The sequence below is a fragment of the Podarcis tiliguerta genome, assembly GCF_965153285.1.
Source record: "Podarcis tiliguerta genome assembly, chromosome: 9".
NCBI classification, from domain to species: domain Eukaryota; kingdom Metazoa; phylum Chordata; class Lepidosauria; order Squamata; family Lacertidae; genus Podarcis; species Podarcis tiliguerta.
This window is the reverse complement of record NC_139542.1, coordinates 18,664,146-18,683,635: the sequence shown is the minus strand read 5'-3', so window position 1 is coordinate 18,683,635 and position 19,490 is coordinate 18,664,146. Positions and strand designations below refer to the sequence as shown.

General features: G+C 42.3%; 1 protein-coding gene and 1 long non-coding RNA gene across 2 annotated transcripts in view; both read right to left on the bottom strand.

Annotated features, from left to right (window-relative positions):
* Positions 1-1,442: 1,442 nt before the first annotated feature.
* Positions 1,443-6,810, bottom strand: LOC310657765. The gene is made up of 2 exons (XR_014501912.1): positions 2,896-6,810; positions 1,443-2,139 (listed from the first exon to the last, which is right to left on the bottom strand). It is a non-coding gene; the product is annotated as an uncharacterized lncRNA (long non-coding RNA).
* A 3,187-nt stretch (positions 6,811-9,997) lies between these two features.
* Positions 9,998-19,490, bottom strand: part of BMPR1B (bone morphogenetic protein receptor type 1B) — an 80,672-nt gene continuing 71,179 nt past the window's right edge. The window contains exon 11 of the mRNA XM_083398471.1: positions 9,998-15,198. Coding sequence (XP_083254597.1) covers positions 15,073-15,198 — 126 coding nt within the window. The 3' untranslated portion in view covers positions 9,998-15,072. The remainder of the gene's footprint in view (positions 15,199-19,490) is intronic.

Sequence of the window (19,490 nt, the reverse complement as noted above, 5' to 3'; positions counted from 1 at the left end):
GAGAGGTTCATTGGTAGAATACATGTTTGGCATGAAGAAGGTCTAGGGTTCAGTCCCCAGCATCCTTTGTGAGGGTTGGAAAACCCCAGAAAGCCATTGCCAGCCAGCAAAAACAGTGATGAGTTGAATAGGTGAATAGTAAAACTTGATAAAAGTCAGCTTTTGGTGTTTCTAAAAACAGTGTGATGCTTGTTCCATCATATTCATATTTATGAGATAGGAGTAACAAATCCTGGCTGAAATTGTGTCAGGTAGGTGGGTGATAATAAGGCGGGGGGGGGGGGAGAGAGAGAGAATACCTTTTAAGAAAAGTAGAACAGTTCCTAATCATTATTCCTTGGAAGCAGTCTTCAGGTTGTTCTTGGCTATTTTTTTCTGCTCGTAACTTGGCCTGTTCATTCCTCTCAGTGCATTGCTTGCTAATTTCTGCAGCCTCTAGATTGGATGAGCATCAGCTGCTGAGGTCTCTGTGACCTCCAGGCTCACACCTGCATGGTTCAGGTGAGTAGAGAACTCCTTGATTGAAAGCTACCAATTTAGAAATCAAAGCCATCCAGTTGTTCCTAGAGAGAGGACTGGGAAACAAGGCATTCCACCTATTCAGTGCAAGAAAGGAAAAGTCCAACTTTCCCCTACACTTTGTGGTTATTACAAGCCTCGTTGAATTCCCAGGTAGGTGGGCATAGGATTGCAACTTTTGTCAGCTTACTGCTTTCGTAACTCCCTAGGAACAAGTGAGCTGTAGCTGCTGTGTGGGATGTCATGATTATTACAAATTCTGTGTGTTATTAATGGTGTGCTAGAGAGCTCTTCATAATGTCCCTCTTTTAAGAGTTTTTAAGGATTTCATCTGGCCATTCCAAGCTCTCTGAGAAGGTGGAGGAAGGAGTTCTAAGGTCCTAGTTCTTGTTTTGTGACTATCAGAAGTAAACTGTTAGTGCCATTCCTCATTTCAGCTGCCCCCACTTAACATCCTTCATTACACTGATTTGTGAGTCTTCTGGAAGGGTTTTAGGCTGTGTCCTTTTGCTGTGCATAAGGGGGGTGCTTTTCTAGTCTTCTACTATTACAGGAAAGGAAGGCAAGCTCAGAAAATTGTGTTCACAGGTTTGCTCTAACCAAGGATAGAGTTGTTGGGATTTTGATGTGGATACACGCTTTATCTAACATTTCCTATGCCCCACCCCCATGGAGACATTTCTTTATATAGTCAATTATGTGTGGACTCCCAACTCTCACTGGCCTTACCAACAGTGGCCAGGTATGTTGGGGGCTGCATATAGATGGGGAAGACTGGCATGCGTAAAATTGTCAGGAAAGTGTCTTCAGCCATATAGGTTGAAAAGAGACACACAAAATGGCTTCCCAAGCTCTGTATTTGCTATGAACCTATATATGAACATATACATATAAATGTATATGGGTGTGTGGGTGTTTTCACACACACTGGTTAAATTATGTCTTATATGAAGCAGCCCGGAAGAGAGAAGTTCTGGGGAAAAGGGAGAATGGTAGAGAAGCTTTGAGAAAACCAGAATCCTTTGGCTGCGTTTCTAAATGCTTGTTCTCGCTGCCATCTAGTGGCAGGATACGCAATCTGAATATGTTTCATTTTATGTTTTGCTTGTTTTTCAAACTAGTAAAAAATACTTTTTTATCTTGGGAATGAATGTAATTTCTTTTCTTTCTTTCTTTTAAAATAACCAGACTCTGAGCTAGTACAGAGTACAGGATAAGAGCTTGGCAAACTGCATTTATGAGGAATTTAATATTAGTCATCAAAGGAATCCAACCTAGAGAGAAGGCACATTTTTAAATAAATCCAAAAAATGCTAAGCTTCCACAATTGTTACAGTCTTTTTAGTTCCATTTAAAGGAATTGCTTATTTTTCCTATTAGCCTCTTATAATTTTGCAGATTTGTGTATTGTATACAGCTACTCATGACATGTCAGTTGCTAGTAATATAAGTAAAATATATAAATTTATATATACATATACATCTATATAAAAGTACCTAGAGATGTTAAGAACTGTTTTACTTCTTTATTTTAAAAATCCTATGATGAGGAAGAGTTGTTTTAGCTTATTTGCAATTTTCTTGTAGCATTTTCCTTGACAAATCACATGTCAGAATACTCTTGATATAACACTGTCAGAGCTGGCTCCGGGTCCCAGCTCACCAAGGACCAACGCTAGCCGATCGTACAGTATCAAAGTCTTTATTGAAGAATAGTCTCCATTTACAAGTCTCAGCGTCCCAGCCCTACGTCTGGACTTTAGACCGGCGAAGCTCTGTCTGGATCTCCACCCCCTGTGCACCAGTTTAATACTCTAATCTTACTCCACCTCTTCCTTCTCTCTCTCTTCCTCTGGGTCTTACTACCCCCCGGGGTCTCATTCCTCCTGGACTCTTCCGACGCAGAGCTTGACCCCTCTGACTCCTCCCCCTCTCTTCGGCGGGCTTTAGGACCTGGCTCCCTACCCGGGCTGCCCACCTTGCCGCCCTCCTGTACATTTGAACTTGGCGCGCGCGCGCGTTTTACTTTCCGGATGACCGTTTCCTCGCTCCCTGACGAGGGTGTGGTCAGTCCTGCCTCACGTTCTCCCTCTGCCTGCGCGCTCCCTGATCCCGATGCCTTGGACTCCTCCCCCCTACTGCACTCTGGGGGGGACGCTGGCCCGGATTTCCAGCTGCTACTCTCTGAGTCCCCTCCTTCCCGAGGTGTCCCCCTGGGCACTCCCCTTGCCCTGACCATGGGGGCCCCTTTCTGTGAATCCTCCGAGTCACTGGAGAGGCTCAGAGACCTCGGACTACTGTCGCCGCTGACATTTCCTTCCGACTCCTCCCCCTCGCTCTCCGTTTCTTCCCTCTCCTGTGACTCTGCTCCTGAACCCCTGACAAACACATTCTAAATAGTTTAAGCAGATCATCCTTGGAATGGCCTCAGCTCATTCCTAGGGTGCTTAGATGTTCTGCAGTCTCTGCAATGGACTTTCTTCTTTCCAATGTAGTAGTTGCAAGTGGCCCTTTCATTTCCCTACATGAGATTCCCGTGTACTTATTTTGACTATTTTATCATTTGAGTAATGTCTGAGGGATCACCATACACTTCTGTTTCCTTTGCTTGACATCTGGGGAAACCACTGGGTTCATTCACCCCCAACTCAGCAAGAAGGGATCCGACATATAGCTTAAAGGGGTTGAGTTCAAGTACTAACCGTCTCCATCATTTCTACAATAAAGAGTGATAACTTAAAAGTTGTCAATAGATGCAAAGCTGCTGTGAGCATCTCTGGATCAAGCTAACATCTTTTCCCCATTCACTTCTTTTCTTCTTCAGTCTGAAAAACGTTTCATTGTTTTTGTAGTGCAGTCAAGGACTTGGGAGACAGTACCACACGTGACTTTTCATCTTGGTAATGAATGTAATTCTTGCCCTTTTCTTGCTTTCTTTTTCTTTAAGTCTGTACTGAGAGCCAGTGCAGCAGCAAGGGGCTTAAAGGCTCCAAGCTGCAAACCAGGGAAGACCCTATTTTAAATCTTGCCACTCAACAGGAAGCTTGAAGCCCTTGCTCTCAGTTCCTCCACCTGTATTGTGGGCATAGCAACAGCAACCTGGCTGAACAATGGCTTTGAATACGCAAATGCCCCATCAAATGGTGGGTAGAATAGTTCTCTTAGTTGTGGGAATAATCATATAACTAATGAGCAAGCAATAAATACAAAAGGCATGTGAGATACACACACACAGCTGATTCTGGCTCATGAGTTCAAGAAACTTTCAGAGGATTTTGAGGGTGTTTCTTTTTCCTTCTCCTCCTCCTCCTCCTCCTCCTCCTCTCTCTGTTCCAAAACTCAGCTAACAGTTTCTGAATGAGAAACCAAACCTCTATTCCCTCAAACTTTACCTCTGTTGAGGTAATCAGGTGTTTTATCTGATCAGGTGTTTTATCTGAAGGGAAATTCTACCTATGTTACTTATTTCCATATTGCCTTTAAGACGTTCGCCACAAAAAACTCACACGATGGATGCTGGCATGGTTCCTGTAGCATTGCGGTCTTTGTTTTGAGTGATCAGGCTGCAAAAGCAGAAGGGTGAGTGAGCAGCTATGAGGTGCTTGAGTCCTCACCTGAGGCCTATCACTGCTTTGAGGAAATGGGGAAGGCTTTTGCTTCTTGTGTTGTGGAGCACTCTCTTATACTAGGGTAATATCAAGGTCGGTTGGTGACGTTGTGGTTGTATGCCACTCCCTCCTTAGCAAGTAGTTGCTTGCCTAGGGGGAAAAAAGTGGTGTTCATTAGCAGAAGACAGTTGTGTGTCTGACTGATGACTCCTCTTTCAGGGTCATTCTCCAAGGTGGCTGGTTATAATGTAAATCTTCACGTAAGCTGATGGTTTGGGCTAACGTGAGTAAATGGAATCGCTAACCCTTCATGTCTGCAGTGAATGAGGGGGTTCACAAGGCATAAGTTAAGAGATGGGCCATAACTTCAGAACAATGGTTGATCTTCCACCAAGACATGAAAAGAGCTTAGCAACTTGTGTACAACTCATTGGTATTATAGTTTACTCTTTTTCACGGAGAAAGGAATTTAGCATTTTCTATGTCAGTGAAAATGTGCAGTGGTTTTAGCATCTGTTGCAGGTCAGAGATTTTCAGCCACCCCACTCCACCCCCTTTTTCCTAGAGGCCAAGTTAATTGTATAATGGGTGCAGTCTTGTTAGGCAAGGAAACCACAGAGGCGGCATCCTTATCTAATGATTTTGATTTTCTTTCCAGGTTTATGAAACCAAATGTCACTTCCTTTGGCAATTGCTTTTGAGACTGGTGGGAGTGGGATATCTCATATTCTGGATAAACCATTGTTGCATTGTTTAGCTGAGCTTGTGTGGTCCACACATGACTATTTCCACAGACTGGCTATAATATAAACCCAGGAGATTAGGGGAGGGAGGAAAATAATGCAACCGAGTAAACAAGATAAAGCCCGAGCAAAGCTGCACACGGTGCTCACTTTCATTCTCCTCCTTGGTCTTTGCAAATCATCATTTCCAAAAATAAATCCCTAACCACACATCAGCTTCTAACCCCTTTTTCTGAGAGGGCACTGAACATAATCGGCACTAAGACATACGATTCTCCTGAGGCTCATATTATGGCATCTATGTATGTGACTTCCTTCGCTGAGCGATGCTCTTTCAACCTATTACTGAGCAGTAGCAGTAAGAAGACTTAGGCATTTGATACCTGCCTTAAGCACAGGCAAATGCAACCTTGGCAGCAGGGTGGGAATGGGCAAGCAGAGTGGAAAGAACAGCTGTCTAGTCCAGGCTTGGAAGGAGAATTTTGTTTCTCAACTTTTTGCATCTCAGAGCTGAACCATAGCAGCGTTACTTAGTTTGTGCTGGGGGTGGTCTTTGTTTATTGTTTTGCTGATCAGCTATGGGAAAGTGTTTGGTTTGATCTCCCTTATTGCTGTATCTTCTATGCAATTCCTTTTTCTAAAGAATAACTAACAGAGCAAAGTGCTAGCCATTGCATTTCTTTGTATTGCTGTACAGTGGAAGTGTAGTTTACTAGTTCAGAGTGTGCCTCTGTCCCTTTCTCCCCGTTTTTTCTTCTGCCCTCCGTTTGTAAATGCCTGCATTTATGCTGTCAGCCTGACATGTACAAAGTGTAAGAAAGAATTTTTAAACAGGTTATAAATTATATTTATAAGCAAGTGGAAAAAAAATCCTATGTGTCTTTTCATTTAGTGACCAGAGAAAGCATCTTCTGCTGCCTTTGTCTGCAGGGACAGAACTTGTTTTCCTCTCCATCACTGGCGAAGAAGCCTGTTGTTCACACACAAATATCTGCTTTAGCCTCATTTCCAGCCTAAGGTCAATAACACACTTGCTGTTTTGCTGGTGGGCAGTGGTTTGACTTCACCCCCGAAGGTGCACTCCATTGTCTCTCAAGACAGAGACAGATGCTAACATATTCAATTTCATATCCGCTATTTTAGGTTCCGCAATAAATGGGTTTGGTGCTGTTGTGCAACAAATCTGCTTCTCAAAAATAAATAAATAAATAAATCCCTGGAAGAAAAGCGATGGGGGGGGGGGAATGCACTGGAAAGTTTGGGAGGAAAAACTGCTTGATGTGACCCCATATAACCTCTCTGCAAGCAAACCAAACGTTGTGCTTTTCACCACCTTCCTCACAAACTTGCTCAGAACATTATTATTTTTTAAATAAATAAATAAATATCAAGTTGTGGCAAACACTGCCAGCTGTTGAATATGGTAATGATTAGTCAAGGCCTCAGGAACTTTTTCTCCAAAAATGTGCTATTAAATGTTCTTTTTTCCCCCTATAAAACATTTAGTCCACAATACTGTGTAGAGGTAACACATGAATAGATTACCACTGGGAGCCAGAACAGAAATGAAGAAGCTACCCCTTACAGAAAATCAAAGCAGTTGTGTCAACTTCTTTCACCTTTCCTCCCCCTGCCCTCCCAAACCTTCTGAGCTCACAAGACAATTAGGCATTTGTTTTTCCAGTCAGATCAGCCCTCTGGAGCCCCAAACACCACATACTCTTTTGTATCAGAAATCTTTCTGTAGCTTGAAAGACACCTGCTTTTTTATGCATTCAAAATGTCTTGCTTTGTTCTGTTTAAATCAAAGGAGTATAAATCAGAGTTAAAAAGTAATTGTTTTGCCATGCTGTTTCCCAGTTGGCTTCCTCATTACAGTATTACAAAACTTCTATTTTTCACTTGGCGTCATTTAAATGCAGTAAAACACTGGAACTCAAGAGGCCCATTAGATACAGTGATGGCCCAGCCCCTGTGCGTCAAGTGTGGCTCACTGCCAAATTCCTACAACACCTGGGCGGGAAGAAGCAATGGAAACAAGGGAGAAATGGAACCATCCTGCAGACAAAATAGCTTTCCAGTATGTGAACCGATCCCATTTACTCTCATAGGCCAGAGGCAAGGATCAAGTAGACTTCTTTATGTTTTGATTTGCTAGCATAAAACTGCACAAACCACAAGAGGTAGCTGGTGGATCATTTTGCACAGGTCTGTGATTGATTGATTGATCTAGCCAGCCTGTTATAGTGGGATCTCTCACCAGAGTTCCAGCAGGTGATTTAAACCAGTGGTCAGCAAACTTTTTCAGCAAGGGGCCGGTCCACTGTCCCTCAGACCTTGGGGGGGCCAGACTATATTTTTGGGGGGAGGGGGAATGAACTCATTCCTATGCCCCACAAATAACCCAGAGATGCATTTTAAATAAAAGGACACAGTCTACTCATGTAAAAACACGCTGATTCCCGGACCATTCGCAGGCTGGATTTAGAAGGCGATTGGGCTGGATCCGGCCCCCGGGCCTTAGCTTGCCTACCCATGATTTAAACCAATAATCTATTGTTAATTTCACCATTGAGCCCTTGATGGCATTATTCTTGCATTGTAGGAGTTGGACCAAATGACCCTTAAGGGTCCTTCCATCTCTAGAATTGTATGACTTATAAGCACTGCAGTGTACACTGCTTCTAATCTCTGCAGTGTACACTGCTTCTAATCTCAAAGTAGTCAGCCATCTCCACAAATAGGAAGAAGCAGGATTTAGAGCTTCAACCCACCAGCCTCTCCCAGCATTGCCAGTGGTCAGGGATGATGGGAGTTGTAGTCCACATCTGGAAGACAGCATGGTGGCTATCCTTGCCTAGTGGTTTTACCTATTAAGCACCAGTGCACATTCTCTTGCAGAGAAAGGAGTTATTTCTGAACTGCCCTTCATTCCAAGGATCACAGTGTGATTTACAATATAAAAGCACAAAATAATAGCATAGTCACAATTTAAAAGGCCATGGATGGTTTAATGAGCCAAAGGCTAATAGTGGCTCAGCACAGTCAGGGATGGGATTACAGGAAAGGGGGTGTCTAAAACACACACATTTGTAGGTTTGCAGACTTGAGGAAGCAAACCGCAAGGAGTACAGTTTACAAATGGTGGCCTCCTTTGAAAACACTTATGTACATAGAAAGGTACCTTTATAGAGTCAGACCATTGGAGCATATAGCTCAGTATTGTCTACACTGGCTGACAGCAGCTCTGTAGCATTTCAGGCAGGAATATCTGCCAGCTCTACTTGCCAAAGTGGGGGACTGAACCTGTGACCTTTTGCATGCAAAACAGATGTGCTACTACTGAGCTCCAGCTTCCCCCTATTTCTCACAAGGAGATACACAAATGACACAGCCCGCCATCCCCCCTCACCCAGTATTTCCCTGCTTCATTGAAGAAAGTGCTTGTGTTCAAAACTAGTGTCCCTTTATGTCTAATGGCACCCCCAACACTCACAATGGACCACATTATAGACTACATCCTCACATTGATCTATAGGAAGAAATTCCTCCCCCAATGCAATGGGTGTTTTACATTAAAATCAACAGCAGGATGCAGCCAAACCAATATGCTGTTAACAAGGGGTTGTTGATGAAGTGTGTGGCATTATTATAAAGCATTCAGATGGACAGGGTGCAAAAGCAAATGAGTATGCAAATATAAGATTGGTGCACAGTACAAATCCGATTTCATTGTCTTGCACAGAAGAAATTGAGGTAGGTAATTAAACCCTGCTGATCAGGCATAACCTTAGGCATGGTTGAAAGTGGGCCTTTGGAGGCCAGTTGTGATGCTAGATTGGTGCCCTGCACTTCGTCTTCAATCCCTTGAGGTTTGGCAGGGCAAGGGGAATCCTACATCACAACTCATTGCAATACTTTCCCTTGGGCTAAACAGAAGGGAAGAAAGCAAGCAGGAAGGGCCAAAGAGGTCAGATAACCGGCTTCTGGGAAGAAAAAGGCAGCAGCTGCGGGGTGCATGACATCCCACAACAAAAGTGCTGCTGATTTGAAAATTGATTTGGCTCCAAAATATTTTTGACATTTTGGTTGGCCACTTTTTTGTCCACCCTCACACAAGTCCAATACAGAGCTCACTTGTGGTCAAAGCACCAAAGTGACTGGCAGAAATGAAATGCACTTGCAATAAAATATAGATGTGAAGTGGAGGATAAAAATCAGAAGAGGCTTGTGGGAAGCAGCAATAAATTAAAGATGCACACGCAAAACATCCACTTAAAACTGGTTCGGAATGCATAAACCTTTAGCAATGTAGCCCTGTCTCAATGCTAGCTTAGCCCCAGCTTTTTCTCCTTTGTTTTACACAAAACCAAACTGCCCTACATGGACCAAAACACACTGTCTTCCCCAACTATATATAAATGACCTTGGCAAGTGGCTGGCCAAGATTATGGGAAGGAAACACTTGAAACCAGAGATCTCTTTGTGGCCAGCTTACTGTTCCCGCAAGTAAATCTGGTTGTATTAGGGGAAAGTGCTCACAAAAGTTAGTGGTTTTTTTTCCATTGGCAACTGACGTGATGGATACAACTCTTCCCTTTGCCCTGTGCAGTATACAAATTTAATAAACCACCACCACCACTGAGATTTCACTTTCTACTCACCCACCACTCCATCCAGTTCAAGGGCACATTCTAGGCAGGCAAAAGCACTTGAAGTGTGGAGCCAAGACCATTGTAGGGTGAGGCCTGGGAAGGGAGGTATGGCATGTTGACAGTCCAGGGGATTCCTGGAGGACCACTTCTGGTCCCTGAACTCCAACTCTTATGGACAGGAAAGATTGTAGCTGGAGTCCAACACCTTGAAGGCGACATGATTCCATACCTGCCATTTTCGACTCTCCTGTGCCAAACCAGTTCTTGAAGAGGCTCAGTGGACCGCAGGCAAAGCACACATACTGCATGGTACTCATTAAAAACTGGGGAGAGAATTTGTGCAGTTTCCTGCTTGCTAGTTAAATGAAGACACTTTTAATAAGAAACACGGCACCTGACACAGCCAACACATCTATCATTGACCAATAATGCTGGACATTACAAAGAAGCCAAACTATTTCAAAGAGAATTGTTTTGTTTTTAAACAGGGAACTTAAAACGCTTTATTTAGGGAATGTTAAGACAGACATATACCATTTTGAACAATTACAATACAGGATTGTTCCCTAGATGGTGCTTTCTTTCTTTTTTTTAACAATTACAGTATTTACAGATTGAATAAGGCACTGGTTCTCAAAAAAGAACACAAATCAGTATCAAGAAAAAAATTACATTGTCAACCATTCTTCAAAAGAAAGTTTGTGCTGTGCCTGCAAAGGACTAACAGTTGCAAGATTATTGTTCTCCTTGGTCTCCTCTCGTCCCAACATGCCATTAAGATAGTTTCACAAGCTACACATTTTAATCTATATTTCCCTGAAAAGCTCTCCTTTAAAAATTCTGGTGTCTATATTTAACTATTAACTATGTCAGATATTTGAAGACCTAAAAAATGGTGAATTCTTATACAAATGGCCAACAGGGACATCATCTTTAAGGTTCATAGCTCAAATTGCTACTGGAACAGAAGAATTACTGCTTGGCAATCTTAGTGAATAACTATGTGGTCAAATAAAATATTGGTGCTAAAGCCAATTTGCAACACTGGCTAAGGATGCGTTCTGTCATTTTGAACCACCACATTGCAAAATCTGATTTCAGAAAAGCTAATGTAGGAGATGAAGGGGGAAACAGGCCCTTCCAAGTCTTGCAGCAAACCTGAAGCAAACAAACTATGTCATTATGCCCTTTTCACTCCAGTACTAATGCCTCTCTTCTTCCATATTACATTGTCACTATGAATTGTCAGCCTACATGTTTTCATAAATAAACACTTCGCTTAGTGCTTCATCATCTGTAATATTTTACTCTTGATCCACATAATGGAGTTGACCTCACTCCCAACTGTGATATATATATATTCACACAGACACACACAAATATTTCCTTAAAATGCAAACCTGAACATCTCAACAGATTTATATATATATATATTTTTAAAAATAAGAATATAGGGCTTATGGATACTGGCATCCAAAAGTCCATTTACTTCAGGAACCATAGAAGAAAAGGCTTTGCATCTTTAAAGTATTTGGAAAATCCAAAAACTCAGGTAACTACTAAGACCCTGGGTTTGAATCATAGTGAAATAAAATTATTTGTGCCCTCTGTGGAGTCAGCCTCAAGTTAAAGGAAAAGAAAGTCAGAAAGTCCTTTTTTAATAAAATGAGAAAGGGGAAAAATTATTTTAATTATTCAGTCCGAGTTGAATAATGGGGACTGCACATGCCCATTTTTTTGCAGTTCAGCTGCTGGTGAGACAATATGATCTGTTGTCTGCCAACTATTCTCACTGCAAATTCATCCCCCAACCACCACCCAAATGCTCAATCACTTTCTGGGAACTCTGGTGGCTGTGAATTGTGTAACTGGCTTACCACAGACTGAACTGCACACATAATCCATCTAATCACATTTTAGCCGCTATCAGGGTTCTATGATTTGGCTGCAAATATTGTGCTGGAGACAAATATCCAGTTTTCCTTGGGTGAGTGGGAGCAATCACTTTTACATTATCTGCTCAAGCGGCACCATCTTCAAATTTCCAATGATTGCAGAAACTTGCTGTTTTCATAATTGTTAAGTGCAAGCAAAGTGGGGGGGGGATTCACACTGCACAACAGGGAAGGGGCGTGACATCCATTTTTTAAGATGGTCTGGCAAGGGAGATCCTGTGGACTCCCATTTCTCATCCAGTGAGAGTTTAAATGGGCTTTCCCCACTTCTCGGTCCAGGCCATGTCAGAAAACTCCTTAGTGCTATGCATTCTTAACCTCCATTAACTAATCACCACTCAAGGCAGAGGTGATTTATGGTGCCAGCTGTCAAGGCACCCAAGAGAAAGAAGAGGACAACTTCTGAAGAAACTAGCTTTGTGCATGATCGACTCTGTTTGGGAACAGAAATGTTCATGTAAAAACAACTAATGGCTCCAGAAGTCAAATTGCTTTCAGAATAGCCTATAAATTACCCCCAAATCGATGAGAATCACCCACGCTTAACTGCATGCAGCACTAAGCCCATTCAGGTTTTGAAGTATGTGGAGGGTTTGTGGCTGTGCTTGAGCAAGGAATCTTTGGCTCCCTGTACGATACTTACAGGAGGGATCAGAGGTGGAAATTCTTCTGTTATTACCCACCTAGGCTGCAATCTTAAAGTGAGGGTGAATAGGTAGAAACCAAAGGTGGTTGAACTATCTTATCTAAAACCCTACCAGGTTCTCAAGAGGCATGGCAGGAGCGAGGGAGGAGAGACACACCTTTGCTCTTCGGTTCTGCAACTTAAAACGCTTTTCTGATTGCATAAAAGGAAATCAGTGAAAGATATTTAAGCTAGCTCCTGAGCTAATCTATATTTTTGTCCAATTCATGAGTGTCAAGTGGCTGAGATAGCATTGGATTTCTTCTTCCAATGTGTTTCATGGTCCCCAGTCTCCAACAGCATTTGTCCCATTGGGCCTTTCAGTGTTGGAATTCCAACATTCAGTCAGCCAGGGGTTCAGAGGTGGGGATTTGGATCTGAAACTGGATCTCCTGCTCCACTATTAAGAGTATTCTCTCTGACGTCAGCAAGGGAGATCATCAGCAAGGGCCTCTGAAATACCGTCCCAGGAGCCACTGGACTACAGCCTTAAACTTTTATGTCGGGGGGAATACATATCTCCCCCATCCATCCATATTTCTCTCTGAAGTTCAGAGCCTGAAACTGCATCAATCTATCAGTCAGCTCCAATATTTTGCACCAAAAAATTAACTTCACACAGTATACTTTTTTCCCAGCGTCTTAAATTCTTACTTCCACTAACCTTGCAAAGAGAGAGGGAACACTGACTGTTATGCATGTGGAATCCAGCCTATTTAAGTGGATTTTCTTTGGGGAGGGTATTCACTTCCAACTTACAGCAACCTACGGCTCCCGCTGCACTGGGAATCTGAAGCTGCACAGTGCCCTCTGCAGGCTTCAAAATAATCTAAAAGGGACTTTCAAATGAAAAATATAACATAACAGCTCAACAATTCAAACCTACATTTAATTTTCCAAAGTGAAAAACAGCTCAGCAACCCAGAACTTCACGGTCAGAATTTTATGCAGTTTTGTTTGATAATTATGTGTGCCTTTAAGAAAAACTTGCAATATTTTTAAAAACTTGTAACTGGAGGGATACACATAGCATATTTTGCTAGCTATGGTGCTACAAATTATTTTATCCCATTTATAGTTCTATTTCTTTAGTGTATTACTGTAAAACAACAACAACAACATGGTAGTCCTTACAGAAGACAGCCCAAATTCAGGGGATTGAGGGAAGGTTCTGAATGTAGGAGAGGACTGAAAGCACCCTTATGCAAGCAAGAAGGCCTTCTGCATGCATATGGAAACTTGCCAAATTTTGGAGAGTTTGCAACTCACATTCTGGGGAACAGAGTGCTGCAGGAGGAAGAAGAGTTCCCCAACTCCTTGTGCATGCAAAATACCTAATAAGTTCACCTCAAAACCAAAATATGAGTCTCAGTGAGTGCTTCTTTGACCAGAATTGCAGAGGAGAAAACCTGGGAATTCAGTACTCCTGCAGTACAATCTGATTTTTAAAACAATAATTTAAAAAAGAAAACGTTCTGCTCCCGTAAAGCATGTGGCCCAATAATCCAATACATAAAAACCCCCTTCACTTTAGAAAAACTCTCTCAATTTCCTTTCAAAATTAAAGAGGAAATTATATTTTTGAGAAGTTGTAAAAAGAATAAAAACTTCTCCTTTCCAAAGCAATGCTCACTTGCATGTGTTTAGAAACACACAGCAGTCTTCTTCTACCCTATTAGTGACATGTTACTATTTCCAGGTGCACGCTGAACAGAGCACGTCCTTTTGTCAATACTCTTCATTTTCTTAATTCTCTTAAGGCGAACGGTATGCAATGCAACTTGGTGAGCCGTTTCATCGATCAGGGACTTTGCCGGTAAAGGAAAGGTTAGTGCGTATAACACCATATTCTACCAAACTTTAATTCACACCAATTTCAGAATTTTTGTTTTGCATGTAAAATGCCAGGAAAAAAATTCCCCAAATAATAGAAAGTAAAGGGTGCTTGGTATTACTTGAGCTTGTTTGATTAGGAGTTTTTTTCATTGTCTTCCACCTTTCACATCTAATGTTCCTTAGATGCCTTTAACAGTGTTGCTTTAATAAACCTGAAATGTGAAGGGCTTATACAAGGGATACTGATGGATCATTGGATCTACTGTGCACAAGAAACTGCCTGGTAGCAGATCTAGCGATTCCCATTGAGAATGCGGTCTTTCTATCAGGGACAGCTTACATCAGGGACAGCCAATATGGTACCCCCCAGATGTTGTTGAACTACAACTCCCAACAGCCTCAGCCAGAGTAGGATGATGGGAGTTGTAGTCCAAAACAATAATCAGAACACCACATTGGCTTCCTTTGGCCTACGTCATATATGTTGCCCAAAATCAAATTTGTATAGGCAATCACTTATATTTCTATTATATTTTTCTTTCACAACATAGTGTGTTGCCTTGGGAGTGCAACAGTCTTTCATCAGCAGGAAATCATAACCAATTTGTTTTAGACTTCAGATGCAATTTTGCTTGAGTTTCTTCCACCCCCACCCTGCTTTAGAGTAACAATATAATTCTTTTCTTGTACTTTGTATTTGCAAAGGTTCATTTTTATGAAAATTAAACAGTCCAAATATAATAATAATATTAATATTAATAACATTAGGGGCTTTCACAGAAAGCAGCATGCATAATCTTGAAGCAGTTATCGATAACTGTTTCTCCCACCGCTTCCAAAAGAGGCCAAAGGTCTTCTCATCTGGCAGCCGAGGAGCCAAACTTGATGGAGCCGCGTTGCTTTCTTTCTCCTGGAATGGCCTCTGCGCCAGGGTGGAAGATTATTTGCTGAAAGACTGCGTTCAAGGTTTATATTAGCCAAGTCTTGTAATTCCTCTTCCTGTCTCTTTGAAACATGAAGGAAAGTCCATTTTTCTGAGATTTAGCAAAGAGGTGCCTTTCTTCAGCCGAATCAGAGCTTAATGTCCTGTGACTCTGACATTTTGGCAAGAGTTTTCTTCACTCGCAGAGCTGTGAGCCGAGAAGCAGGGTTGTGAGCCCAGCATTCTGTCATGAGTTTGCCCATTTGTCTTAGGCACTAGAGGAAGAAAGAAAACATATAGATGAAGGCATCACACACTCACACAAACAGAAAAAACTTAAAGGTTTAATCTTGGCTGAAAGCCAAACACTGCTCTGGAAAGAAACAAAATGAACCTAATTGAGAACTCATACTGAGCAGGGAATTCTGCCCCTGTGTACCTTCAACCGTTATAGGCCTCATGTGCAGCAGGACAATATGCAATCACGCTGCCCCAAGGCATGGTTCACAACTAGACGGGTGGTATTGTGGCTGCGTAAATACCATACATTTAAACCACATTTACCAAGCATATGGATTTCCCCCACAGTGGTTCCTGTGAACTGCAGTTTAACCCTCACAGAGCTACAATTCCCAGCACCCACAACAAAGTGCTTTAAACATCATGGTGTGTACACAGCCTGTATCTGCACAATTAGTCTTGATGCTGTATGATCCTTGTCACTAGCATTGCTGAATAAGGAACAGAAGATCAAGGCAATGTGTGCAGATACGTGTATGTTTGTGTATGGATGGGTGGACAGATAGGAAGCCCAGGCCAGCAACCATCAAAGCAGTAGAACAATACAATTAAAAATAAAATCAAACATGTAAGAACAATTTGAAACAAGCAAAACAGTCACATACCCTCACAGCTAATTGGATTAGGGAACATATATATATATATATATATATATATATATATATATATATGAATAAAACACCCCACCTGCCTTCAGGTTTTTCACCTTTGCACCCTGCTAATGAATGGAAGAGAGCCATGTACAGCAGCTCTTACTGCATTCACTGTGATGCTACTTTAAGTCAAAGAATGGGTTAGCACTCTGAAAGATAGTAAGTTACTGTAGGAAGTCAGTGGTGCCCTCGAAACTCTTTTTATTCTGTGGTGGACCATATACCAAATTTTCTCAATCTGCTTTGCTAGATCATTCTTTTCTCCTGGGTGTGTGTGTGTGTGTGTGTGTGTGTGGTGTTTTTTTTTTACATCCCCCCTCTGCGACCCTCCCCAACGCACTCAAGATTGTTTACAACTCTTGCCATTTAAGTATTTTTAAATCTAATTGCAGAATACTTAAGTGAAGACTGCTATTCCCAAATCACAGCTGCCTCCTACAATAATAGCATTACACTGTACCACTTAACAAGATTAATGACCTCTGCATAGCATCACCATAACTGTCGGCAGATTTGTCTGCGGTACATCAATTACTGGTCTACTGATTCCAAAACACAATTTTGCTTCATTATAAATTCTCTGTGGAAAGTGTTCAGGCAACTTCCTCCCTCCCCTAAAGGAAAATACCACTACAGCTTTGAAAAGCAATTTCCTATATTAATTGACAAAAAGTGGAATTGAGAGACAGAAGACTAACACACAGGCTTTCAACTCCCCTCCCAATTTGTTTTTCCTTTTTACAGACACTTGTACCCTATTGGTGGGGCTTACAAAGCAGCGTACATACATGTACCATATGGAAATAAAGGAATTTTTTCCCCCTTTATTTCCCCCCCAAAACCAGGTCGGGGAAACCAAACCAGGTCGGGGAACAGAGGTATGGCGGCGCTGCACCTCCCCCCTGTCCCCCGAGCTTGTGGGGCTGGCCGATGTCTGCCTGAAGCGCGGGACGCTCTGCTTCAGCGCGCCCTGCGCTCCATGCAGCAGGCTGCTATCCACAGCCTAGGGAGCCCTGCAGGAACTCCCACGGGCTCCCCAGGCTTGCTGATAGCTTCCTGAAGCCTGGAGAGCAAGAGGCGACCCCTCTCGCTCTCCAAGCTTCAGCAAAAGCCTGCATTCGCCCCATAGGACGCACACAGATTTCCCCTTCATTTTTGGAGGGGGAAAAGTGCGTCCTATAGGGCGAAAAATATTCGTAAGATTATGCACACTGCCTTGTATACAATGTAATGTACTAGTATTCCATGGGCACTTGGAAGACACACCTGCTTTTCGACAAGCATGCCCCCTTATCTCGGGACCTGAACCCCCTGTTTTAATTGGCTTGTTTCATTGCTCATTTCAAACCGCAGGTGTCTATTTTAATGAAATTGTTTTAGTGGCAATTATGCATGTTTAAATGTTTTGAAATCAGTTTTATACTTGTGAACTGCTTAGAAGCTACCTTCGCAATTAAGTAGCATATTAATTAATTAATAATATCAGAGGTGAGAAACCTGTAGTCTCCAAATACTGCTGGACAACAATTCCCATCAATACAGGGGCCAGGAGTAGGACCTGTGTGGCAGGTCAAATCCTGAGCTCCCACGTCCTCCTGGGGGCTACTTCAAGAGGAAGGTGAGGCGGCCCACCTGTCAATCATCTGGTGCTACCATGACATCAGGTGACTCAACTTCAAAGGAAACCATCTTTTCCTTTCTTCCTTTGCAGGTGCAGTTTAAAATAGACATGCATGCAATGGAACATTCTTTCTTTGCAGCCATGGCTTGGACTTGAGCTGAGCTGCTCTACCCCAACACCCTCTAAAGATCAAACTAGACCAGGATTGTCACAACCTGGTGTTCTTCAGATGTTGGACTATAACAGGGGTGGCCAACTCCCAAGAGACTGTGATCTACCCCCGTTTTTGGGGGGTTCAAGTCAAAGTTGTTGACCTTTTCTTTGGAAGGAAAGCCCAATTTTTAAGAAAGAGGAACAGCTGCTCATCAACAAATCACTGGGGAAACCAACAGCCTCAATGAGTAAACTCTGTCTTCCGTTTGCAGATCGTACAACAATGGAGGGCGGGGCCGGTTTCAATTTTACCAATGCTAAGGAAAGGGAACCAACGATCAACCACAATCTACCAAAACCTACCAGTAGATCACGACTGACCTGTTGGACATCCCTGGACTATAACACCCATGCTATCTGATCACTGGGAATGCTGGCTGGGGCTGAGGTTGGCTTTCTCTGATTTAAAAGTCCTCAGAGCAAAATCACTTGTGGAAAGATCAGTTGCATCCTGAGTGTGTACCGTAGCTCACGGACAGAGCCTCCCTCGCAAGGAAAAGGCATTTAGTGTCAAAGTTACTCCATCCATGGCCTGATGCAAATTGTGGCAATCTGCTCTGAGCTGCTATAGAGACCAAAGAGATGATGTGTACATTCAGTGTATATTTAAAACATTTCAGTACTCTGGTTTTCACTAAGAAACTGTTCGGTTATAAACTGTGGCTTTTAAAGGAAGATCAATATTTTGACATTTTTATTTGCTTTTTAATGAGGCTCAAATACCAAACTGCAAATGCTGTTCCTGGAGTATTTACATCCAACATCAGTAAAATCAAATTAATCAAAAACTCTTAAGGGCCACACTAGGCATGGCATTTGTCACAAGCAATGATGTGTGGTGGTAGGGGGAAATCCCATTTCGTAAGTTCATTACTAACAATGAATATCCATTTGAAAACATAGCATTAAGAAAGCTGGGAAGTTTCAAAGTTTTGAGTTTTGTTTCCTAACTACAGTAATATAAATGTAACAAAATTCATCCACTCCCTGAGGCTTCAGAAAAAATTTCCAACGCATTTTCTCCTTCAAACCGAAAATTTTCTGAAACAGACTGCCCTATGCTAATTATTGTTCTCTGAACAGGAGGTTTTCCAGAAAACCCACATCACTGGTTGAGTGGTTTAGCCTTGTGCTGCTTTTTATTTTATTTTCACAAATAGCCAGTGAAGTTTGGGGGGAGAGATGGATCAACAATTTATGTAATTGGTATGGTGAGAGGGCAGAATTGTGATTGCAGAAATAGGTGGTGGGTGTTTCTAACTTTTATCAGTACTGCCTGGTTTACAGTGGTTTATAGCCAGCCTGCATGGGTGAGCTAGTCCTTGTGTCTCATCTGTAAGCTATTTTTAGCTTTCAGTACATTACAATGGAAGGCAACACCCAAAACACGTGCCAATCACAGTCTCACACTCACAGATCTGGGTAACTGCTGCCCTTCGGATTTCCCAAAAAATGACCAGCGGCCATTGCTTCTTTCGCCCAGAATACTAGGTGATACCAGATTTACATCAACATCTTGCAGAGGACTTGCTTATTCTGAACTGAGTCTAAAAAGCCGACCTTATAGGTACACCATAATTTTGACAGGCACTGTAGCAGATATAACTCAGCTTTGAACTTTTCTTGGTTTTTTTCCTTATCCAACTGCAAAAGGCAGCATCCTATAATGTCAAGACTTTTCCCTCCTTAAATCACTAGAGTCGATTCTGACAAAAGGAGGTAAATGTAATGCGTCAGGTTTTGAAATTATTCTCTCCTTGGATAGCTCAATCAGTAGAGC